At 46.9% G+C, this 10,543-nt stretch overlaps 1 protein-coding gene across 1 annotated transcript in view; it reads right to left on the bottom strand.

The window, feature by feature from the left end:
* DOCK11 (dedicator of cytokinesis 11) overlaps nt 1-1,444 on the bottom strand; it is a 78,777-nt gene extending 77,333 nt beyond the window's left edge. The window contains 1 exon segment of the mRNA XM_082289470.1: nt 1,326-1,444. Within this exon segment, the coding sequence (XP_082145596.1) occupies nt 1,326-1,427 (102 nt within the window). The 5' untranslated portion in view covers nt 1,428-1,444.
* Nucleotides 1,445-10,543: the final 9,099 nt, after the last annotated feature.

The following is a 10,543-nucleotide window of genomic DNA, read 5'->3' on the forward strand; positions in this document are numbered from 1 at the left end:
GTGGACAATAAAACCCTAGACAAGATCAGAAGAAGAGTGGCTGCCTGACGGATGCTGGACTCTGACAGCTCCTTGGGGTTCCTGTCAAGGTTTTATTTATCTTCATCTGTAGTCCTACCCATCCCTTCCCTTTCTAAGGGGAGGAACCTGACACAGGCACCACATAACCATTTGCCTGCAGGATACCAAAGCTCTTCTGGTCCTAAATATGCAATTTTATTTTTAATGAAAAGTTTCATCAGCTTGTACAAAGCCTTTGTTCCTGTGTATTTTTGATGAAAGAGGAAAAGCAAATCACATGGAAGCCCATAAGGATCCCCAAACAACCGCACATAGGAAGCAAAAACTAGCACTAGGAAATCAGGCTGGATTATCACCACGGCTTTTTTTTCAGGCTTAAAAATCTGTAAATTTACAAGAAAACTCTGTTTTTAAAGGAAATATTCAATCTTCTCAATTTATTTAACAGCACATACCATTCAGTCTAATAGTAGAGAAATAATTGGAGTTATTTGCTGAACTTGTACCTCACTTTCTGCATATTCCATTGACTAACCTTTCTTCCATCAAAGTCAAGGTCAAAGTTGATTACACACCACAGTAATTCAACGAGCACCAGTGAAACACATCCAACAAAGCCCCGGGAAGCTGTGAGCTGACCCCGGTATCCTCCCAATGCACAGCACTACCATTTGCACAGCTGTGAGCACAACAAAGGCAACCTGCTGCAGCACCCCACATGCCGGGATGAAACGCATCTGATAACGCACGTGACTTTCACCCCAGATATTTGAGCGCGATTCCCGGGATATATCGGGCTCCCGGCTTGCCTGTGCCTCTCACCTTGCCAGGTCGCGCCCTTCAGTCCTGCCCTATCCATGTGCCGGTTCCACACTGTCTGCACCCTGTTACTCCGTTACCTGTTTGCTCAGTGCCCCGCACTCACAGGTTCCCGTTCATTCCTCCTGCCACCACCCCAGCACCAACGCACGCCAGGATAAGGAGCCGCTTCCCTGTGATCTTCTCGGCTCTGAACGCTCAGAGGGGCGCGGTGGCGGCAGGTGGGCAGGCCGGCGGGATGGCACGGCACAACACACATGGAGGGGATCCCCATCCCCTGCCTTGCCCAGCCCTTCCCAAATCCTGCCCCGCCGCGCCCTGCGCATCCCCCGCTCTGCCCTTTCTCCAGGCCTTCTCCAGCCCCCTCCTCTTCCTCTCTCCGCTCTCGGCGCATCCCCTGCCCAGCGCTGCCGGGCTCCTCCCGCTGCCGCCCATCGCCGAGTGGGACCCGGGCGCGGCCCCTCCCAGGCGCTGCCCGCGCTCACCAGGACGAAGGAGCTGCGCACCGCCTCCGAGACGCTCTGCCGCAGCTCGGCCGCCGTGCCCGGCTTGCTGAGCCGCTTCGTGAACTTCCTCACTTCCGACATGGCGACATGATCCGCGCCGAGCCAAACCTGAGCCTCCCTTTTGCTCTCCCTCGCTGCCGCCCGGCGGGCGCGGCCGGGCCGGGGCGGGGCGGGGCGGGCGGAGCCGCGGGGCGGGGCCGGGAGGGTCCCTGCTCGCCCCGCCCCGCCCGGCCCCGCTTTGTCCCTGCCGCAGGTGCTCCGACCCCCGCCTGGCACACGGAGAGCTCCGGCACCTCGGCCGGACACGGCCAGACCATGCCCCGCCGCCACCGCAGGGGATGCTCGCGGTGGGGCTCCGGAGATGCAGCAGCGGTGTGCCCAGCAAGGGGGCACGGCGTGGCGGGGCTCACCCGAGGGCAGCAGCCTCCGACTGAAGGGGCCGGACATTCAGAACATCACCCGACGGAGAACAACATTATTCAGTGCTGAAGGGGCACGGATCCCCTTAGGCTGGTGATCTCCCTGCTGTACCAGATGTTCCTGTAAGGCTAAACTGGATCCCGGACAAGACCTTTCTATTGAGCATCTCTGTGCTGCATTTAAGTTATTTTTCTCCAGTAAAAGTTATTTTTCACAGTAGCTGGCTGTGTTTTGGATTTGTGCTGGAAACTGTGTTGATAATTAGGGATGTTTTCCTTACCGCTGAGCAGCGTTGACACAGTCAAGGCAAGAGCTTTTCTGTTCCTCACTCCACCCAAAAAGTGCTGGGGGTGCAACCAGGAGCTGGGGGGGACACAGCCAGGATAGCCCACCCCAACTGACTGAAGGGACACCCCACACCATATGGCATCAGATGACTAGTATAAAGCTGGGTCAGAAGAAGGAAGTGGGGACAGTCAGAGTGTCTTCCCAAGTCACCATTACTCATGATGGAGCTCTGCTGTCCTGGGGATGGCTGAACACCTGTCTGCCCTGGGAAGTTGTGAATGAATTTCTTGTTTTGCTTTGTCTGTGTGGGTGACTTTTGCTTTACCTATTAAACTGTCTTTAGCTTTCTCACTTATACCCTTCTGATTCTCCTCCCACATCCCACTGAGGGGAAGGGATGGAACACCTGTGTGCAGCTGAGCTGCCAGGTGGGGTTAATTGAGAAAACATCCAACCTATAGAATTTGCTATAGGAAAGTGCTTTGATTACAGAGGCCATGATCACATTTGCTTGCCCAGCTGCAAAAACAAGAAGTAAGGATATGAAAAGAAGGTTCCTTAGGACTCAATTCCTCCTCCTCATTACTTTGTCATTTTGCACTTCTTTTAAGGATGGCAATTTTGAAATTGCAGTAGAGAGCCTTTGTTTTGTTCATTAAAGCCTTTTAAATTTTTTTTTACTTATTTTGTGTGTTGTGTCTTCACAGCAAGACATTGAATTGAATAGAGTTGCCATATAGTCATATGCTTGAGAAATTTACACTCATTGTGCCATATGATTGATTAAATACTACCTACAAGGATCTCACTGGAATGATAGGTATGCCATAAGTCACACAACATATAGAGAAATAGTTTTGATTATGAGAGCCAATCTGTAGGGGGTAATGAATACAGCCATTGTGATCCAAACCATTCAAAATGTTATTTGTGACTCCTAAAGCATGCAAGCCAGTTATTGTTCTGCTTTTTAGCAGTTCATTGAAGGGGCAGCAGTCACCATTTAATGTGAAACATTGCTCTGATTTTTTACACCAGAGGCAAAACAAATCTGAAATTTTATTGTTAACTATCAAATATCTATTACATGTGGGACAGAAAAACAAAAAGTTGATAAGTTAAAGAACTTGCATTCTCACAAACATGAAGCTTTTCCAAACCTAAGTTAAATGAAAAGTATTGTAATGCACAATTCCAGTAGCAGCCCAGTAAGGTTCACTTCCTTATCCCCACATCTGTGAACCTTCTTGCAGAGATTTTATCAACCACTTCAAATACTCACAGCACAGCTCCAGTGACGCCCCTGCAGTGAACTGGCAAAAAAAATTATTAGGTCTCCTTCACCTGGCCACGAAAGGACAGGTAACACAACGATGCTTGTCACAGAGTGAGGGTAGCCCTGTTCATCCTGGCTACTGGGGAGAGCCCCTGGCCCCTGTGGTTCCTCAGAGAGTGCTGGGCACTGCAGGAGAGCCCACACCAATGACTGGGGTCAACACCTGTGGCAGAGCCACTTCTGCCTTCCATTTGCTACATTAGGAACAGCTCTGAGAACCAGAGTGTTTGTCCAGGGGGAGAGTGCAGTGATGTCACTTGACAAGAAATAAAACCCTCCCTAAAGCACAAACTCCACTTTTTATCCAGACAGAAGCAAAAGGTTCCTACTAAGATTACAAGCCTGGTTCAGTGCCAGTATCCAGAGAGTTGCCCATCAGCATCCCACTGACCTGAGCTCAGCAGCCAGGGAAGACCAGTGAACAGTGAGGCTGTTTTTTGAAGCAAAGCATGAAAAGGAAAATAAAAGCAAAGGGAAGGACACAACACGTGAAAACAACCTGCAGAAAGCTCTGACTCCCTCTAGGGCAGATTAAACATCAGAGTAAGAGTCTCAAGCACAAGAAGTGTTAAGGCAAGACAGCAGCAGCCACAGCACTGCTGTAACAGACAAACCCAGGGCTGCAAGGACTGTAGTTTTCATCTCCTTTTTCACAGGGAAAGAAGGCCAGTAATGGTTTATCAGCATAAGAAAGGCACCCAAGGACACCCAGGGGCATTCTGCAAGCGCTGAGGAGTCGCACTGCCTCAGACAACCAAACTTTCTCCAACTCAATCTGCCACCGGAATCTCACAGACTCAAATGTGCTAACATTTTCACCTCTTGTCTCTTTGTTGAGACTACAGCCTTGAAGTCCCCAATGTCATTTTGCTCCCACACCTGCCTGACTGATCAGAGGGTGAGCAGTAGCAGCAGCAGCTCATAGTACCCAGTAAGGATACACATTGGAAGGTGTAGCCAACCTGGGCAAAACAGCTCACCTGCCGCACCTCCTCCCCAGCTCTGCTGGACAGCACAAACTACAGGAAGAGAAAATTTGCAGAGGACATCATATTAGACTGATAGTGGGATCCTTCCCACTTACCAGTAGCACTATAGCACAGAAGATGCACTAAGGAAGAATCTCTTTTGTTTTTTGACAAATACCTGTCAGTGCAGCTGACACTGGCATAAGGTCTAGAACCATATATAGGGGACCCCTGGTCCAGCTCTGCAAACCTCCCAAAGGTGCTGAAGGGTTAATGGCAGGTTTAGGATTTAATTTCTCAAGCCATCCAAGAGAAAAGGCACTTAATATTATCAGCCAATAATCCCATTTTTCACTGATTTCACTGGTTATCTGTGGGCCTTTCTATCACCCGCACATGAGCCTGTCCCAGAAAAACACTTACCTATGTGGTAAATTTATGCACATGATTAACCAAGTACTTTGCTGCATTGGAGAGGATCCTGCATTCCTGCAGGGAATCTGCCAGACTCAGTTACCCATATCCAGATGTGCTTTTTTTGCTGAGCAGGAGGAGGATTATGCATGCCATTACATCCTCCATTTCCCAGCTTCAAAATTCCTGTGAGATACAGCTGTGATGTTTGAATGTATTTCAAGTACTTCAAAATTTAAAAAAAAACCCCAAACAAACCAGAAAGTGGCCATAGAATGACATCTGCACACTCACCTCTCTTGATAGCAAAGCCAAGACACAGACTGCCCCAGGTCCACACATGAGGAACTCCTTCAGCAACAATTTTTGTGCAGCTCGTGCCTCCTGCCAAAGCAAGGGACAAATGAAGTACTTGGGTATCTTGATCAGACATCACTCCTCAGCTGCACATGCAGCCAGCCAGCACCACTGGTGTGCTCAGGGGAAATCTGGGAAAATCTCAGGAGATAAAAACACTGTGCAAGGCTAGGTATGGCAAGAGCAGCTGGTCAGACACTGCAGCTATGACTGTGGTGCAACATGCCCTGTCACCCATCACTAGAGCTGTCAATGGCACTGTCATTAAGCAGTCACTTGTTGGCTTCTCCAGGCCTGTGACGGGAGGATGCTCCAGCAGTGCAGCAGGAAACTGGTCCTTAGGCTGCAAAGTCCTGGCGTTAAAGGGCTGCCCTCTGCTGACTCATCCTGGATGGCACGGGCATAGCTCCTGGGGATGGGAGGAGCGCCAAATCTAAGCACTGCCTTTTCCAGAAGGGCACCCTCTGGGTGAGCATTCAGCTCTGCAGGATCACACGCTGCTGCCCTTCGTGCCAGGGCTGCTGTACTCCTTGCTCACCTCCTTCAGCTCCTGGGCATGGAAGTCACAGCAGCTGCAGGTGCATCCTGGCAGTTCCCACCTTCATGGAAGAGCACACAAGGGTTTGCAGAGACCTTGGGTAAACTCCTCATTGCATGAAGAGTCATTGAAGCAGCACTAAGAGGCACCACCAGTAATGATGAATCCATGTGATATGCCAGGCTGTCCTTATCACAGCCTTAAGGAGACACTATTGACCCAGCAGTCACCAGATTTTTGTATTTTGTATTTAGAAATTCTCCCAAAGCTTACCTCCTGAAAAATAAGGCAACTTCATCATATCTAAGAAAATCAGACCAAGATGCTGCTTCTGAAACACCCAGCATTAACTATTTTCAGATACAGAACTACAAATTAGATTAATAGGAATTCCAGCTGTCTCTACATCCCCTCTTCATTTTTGATACGTGTCTTTTTTTCTTCCGCCAAAGAGAACTGAGCAGAGATAAAACCTCCTCATTCCATGTATTCTGCATACCCAGACAGTGGCAGGGGGAGAGGTCAAGACGTGGTTGTTGGTGAGAGCCAGCACTGGTCTCACTGTACAAGTGGAGAGCACTGACAGCAACTGCAGAGCTGCTGCCTGCACCAGCACATCATGAACGTGGTTACACACAACAGTGACAGCACTGCCTTGGCGGCCTCACTGCCCCTGCAGGCTCCACCCCTAACCCCAGGGAGAAAGGGCAAGAACAATTTCTGGTAAGTTTGGAACACTTCAAGAGGCAGATGTTTGAATCTGTTCTAGTGTTTTACTACTCTGACAGGAAAAAAACCCCAATCCAACACTTTTTAAAATGTTTATTTAAACACAGGAATTTCCTATATCTCATTTGTGTCTATGGCCACTTGTCCTTCCACTGGATACCACCAGTAAGTCTCCAACATTTATCCAGTCAGGAATTTTTACACATGGGCAAGATCCCCCTGAGATGGCTCTTCCCAGGGTAAACAGACCCAGCACTCTCAAGCTCTCCATAACCTGACTAGCCCTTTGCTGGACTCTCCCCAGCATATCCATATCTCTCCATGTACTGGGGAGTCCAGCACTGCACAGTGATGATGCCGCCGAGCTGTTGCCCCTCTCTTCTGCACCCTGGAGTACAACTAATCAGATGGGAGTGATGGAAGGAAAGCACAGGGCTCAGTTTAAGCTGTAAACACAGTTGTAGACTGTAGATTGTTGCTGTAGACTATAACACAGCAACATCCAGCTTATGAGCACTCCCCTATTTATCTTCCTCTGCTTGAAAGCTTTAAAGATCATTTAGAGTAACTGTCACACACAAGAGCATTATTAACATCTCACACAACTCCCATGAGCAACTCTCTAGCTTGAACAAAGAATACAGCAATTAAGAGGTGGATACACACAGCTGCTCTAGACATCCCCCCTTAGGTCAAAATGCCATTGCTGCCTGGTCTCAGCCCAGTATTTTTCACAACTCTGTGAAAAGGCAGAAGAAAAAACTCCCTGATGTTTGTTTCCTTGTATAGATGTGTGAGGCCAACTGGAAAACAGTGTAAGGGAGGGGGGGTCACCATTGCTCACATAATCTATTTCACAATATGCTCTGCAAAGTCAAGTACTGCACAGGCCAATAAAATAATCTCTCACCCTTTCAAATTTTCTTACTTTGTTACTGCTCTTAATTATTTGTTATCACACAGCAAAAGGAAGTAGCAGGTTCTTCCATAAAAACAGAGTCTGTTGAAAACCCTAGGCACAAACTGAACTAAGCAAGCCCAGTAGGTCTAAAAAGACAAAAATGACATTGCGACATTTAGATATGCAAACAGAGGAAGTAAGTGGGAGAAGGATGGAAGACAACCACTTCCTGTGAGGCTGGTCACATACCAGGACAGGTTACTTGGGGAAACTGTAGTGTCCATCCTTGGAGATTGTAAAAGGCCTGTGCAACTCGCTCTGACCTGGGTGAGCAGAGCAGATTGGACTAGAGCTCCACAGGACTCCCTGGACCTTGAGTAATGTGTGATTCTGTAACAAGCTGTTCTGTTAATCACCATAATATAATACCGCATTTATTCAGGAGGGTACTAAAGGATAGGTTTAAATTTATGCATGGACCCTACAAAAATCAAAGAGTTACGGTTAGTGGGAGAAAAAACTTCCTGACACTGCTCTAAACATGTGCCCATCACTTACCACAGTTAAAGACAAATTTACCCACAGGCTTAAACAAGTACTCGTGTTCCTTTCTGAACAGCCTTTTGTGTGTTGTTCTGTACATAGTACTTGGCTACACTCATTTTTCGTGCTCCATTTACTGAGCATTATAGTCTGAGCAGAATTCCCCACAAAAGCCTGAAGCACTGTCACAAATGCACATACAAGAAAAAACAACCAGTTTCTAACCATGTGAACTGAAAAGCCTCCACTGCATCTTGGCAGGAGACCAATACTATTAGCAAAATATGAAAAATTAGGAAAGCAAAAGTAGCAGCTATAGACATCAGCATAAAGAACATGGATTCATGACTCCAGCAGCACATCCTCAGAACCAGTCAACATTTCCCTGCATCCTTCCAGTTTGTTCCCACTTTCACAGAATGAAGCAATGTGCTTATAAGAAGTTCTCAGACATGCAAGGTATCATATAGGAAACTGGAGAAAACACTTAGAAAACAGACTCTGATAAAACCCAAAAAATTTGCATTGCTGATATTCCAGCCAGAAGCAGCGGGCAAGTCTGCCTCAAAAGGTAACAGCTTAGCATTCCTTACACTCACAGGTTCACTTTGGATCATTTGAAGAGTGGCCATTTTCCAACATGTGTTCAGTAAATTGCTAATAACAGACAAAAAAAGCATAGTGCCATTCTGTGACTGATGAATTGATTCTGTCATGCCTATGGCTTAACAGTGTTAGCATCATACAAGCCGCAGAGTTCAGCATTGCTTTCAGTTAAAAAAACAAAACCCAGAAGAATCTCACCAACCAAAAGAAACAAAGACACCCCTACCCTTTTTAACTTGAGAAAACATGACTTGTTCAGCATCTAGAAATCAAATTTTAGCATGATTCATCTACTCAATCTGTTGTTTTTGTCCCTCTGCACATGCATGGGGCTTGGTGCCCAGCTCTGAAAGAGACAAAGGTAGCAGAGACACAGCTTTGTTTCCACCCACAGCCAGAACCAGGTGCCAGGAGCCAGCTACAGCATAAATGAGGTGCTGAAGATGTGTGACATTTCAATCAGCTCATTTTATTGATTCTTAGGAACTGACCGGGTTAATTCACATTTCCTGCACCAAGGTTCCTCTGCAACGGCAATTCCTCACTTTGCTTCTTGGGAATGCTCAATCACTTTCTGGAAGCAGAATTTTGATGACATGGATGTCAACCTTTTGTTCTTTAAGAGAATTTGTTAAGTAGGCCCCTGGAAAAAACAGTCCAGAGAGAGGAAACTTCCTGCACAAAGGGAAGTGTTTTATTTCAACAGATTTCCATCCATGCTGTGCTTGTGTTCCAGGAACATCACTGCAGCGCAAGGGCACTCCCTGACGTACAGACAGTGAAGGCACTTGCCTGAACCAAACAGGCTCAGCAGAGAAATTGACATTTACCTGCAACTTAACATTTACCTGCAAGGAGAACTTGGAGGCTCTGGACAAAAGCAGAATGCAGTGTGTAAGGTACCAGAGAAGCCTCCAGACCCAGCAGTGGCCAAGATCAGACAGGACACAGCACCACTCAGACTGCAATAGCACTTAACTGACACAACTTTTGGAAGGAGAGGGAAAGAGGCACTGATTTCTGAACAATTAAAAATGAGCAGAACAGTTCAAGTGGTGAAAAAGCATTGAGAATACTAGATCAGTGCAGGGGAACACCAGAACTCTGAGTGCTGAAATTCTAAATATCAAGACAAATGGAAGTCAGTCTTCCTCAAGATCAGCTTTGTTTACTGCCTGGATAACGAAAGCAATAACCCTTTTTTTTTTTTTTATGATCACCTAAATCCTTAACAGGTCCAACACAACATCTTAATGGAGTTTCTGGCAGCTAATATGCAAAACTAACAGTTCAACTTATATCTCCAAAGTAGCCATGTTGGAAAAAAAACCCAAAACCATTCAGATCATTAAGAGGTTACAGAGACTTTGCATAGAATATGTAAAACAACTGCCAAAATGCAGACCATTCATGTTGCAGAAATCCCTCCCGAAGCCCACTTAGCCCCACATGTACCTCCAACACTGCATGTGGACAGCAGCCAGGCCTTCAGTCACTCAAAGCTGGGTTTAACCCACTCTCTTCTGTGTATTTCTTACCAGCTAATAAGAGCTCCCTTCTCCTATTACTCATCCCTAATTTTTGCATTTACTATTTTAACTATAATATGGGAAAAGCAGGAATGGAACAGCAGCACACACACACACACACAAAAGCATCCAGTCTGGACTTTTTGTTTCAGAGACATGAAGGCCACAATGTGCCAAGACTCTGGAATTAAGGTACCTGTAAGCAAAGTGATGGCATTTGTACTGCACAAAGCAGCTCCTTAACTTGTATTAGTCAGTAAATATGTAGAACATCTATAACAAACCCTAGAAGTGTTTGGGAATTGTAGAGGGATTCTTTGTGGAACAGGGGTATATGATATCCCTGGAAAGATTGGACAACCCACGGTTGCTGAGGAAAAACCCCTGAACTGGCCCCTGGCTGCAGGCAAGCCTGGAAGACACCTGGCTGCAGGCAGCCCTGAGAGTCCTTGGCAAAGTTATACACTGGTCGGCTCTCCCCCGGATTAGAGGCTGTCTAGAGGGACTGGGTGTGAATCTTTGCAAAGTAGATATAAGCTTGTATAGTTAAACAATAAAGCGGAGAACG

The sequence above is a fragment of the Coloeus monedula genome (genome assembly GCF_965178545.1).
Source record: "Coloeus monedula genome assembly, chromosome: 12".
NCBI lineage: Eukaryota > Metazoa > Chordata > Aves > Passeriformes > Corvidae > Coloeus > Coloeus monedula.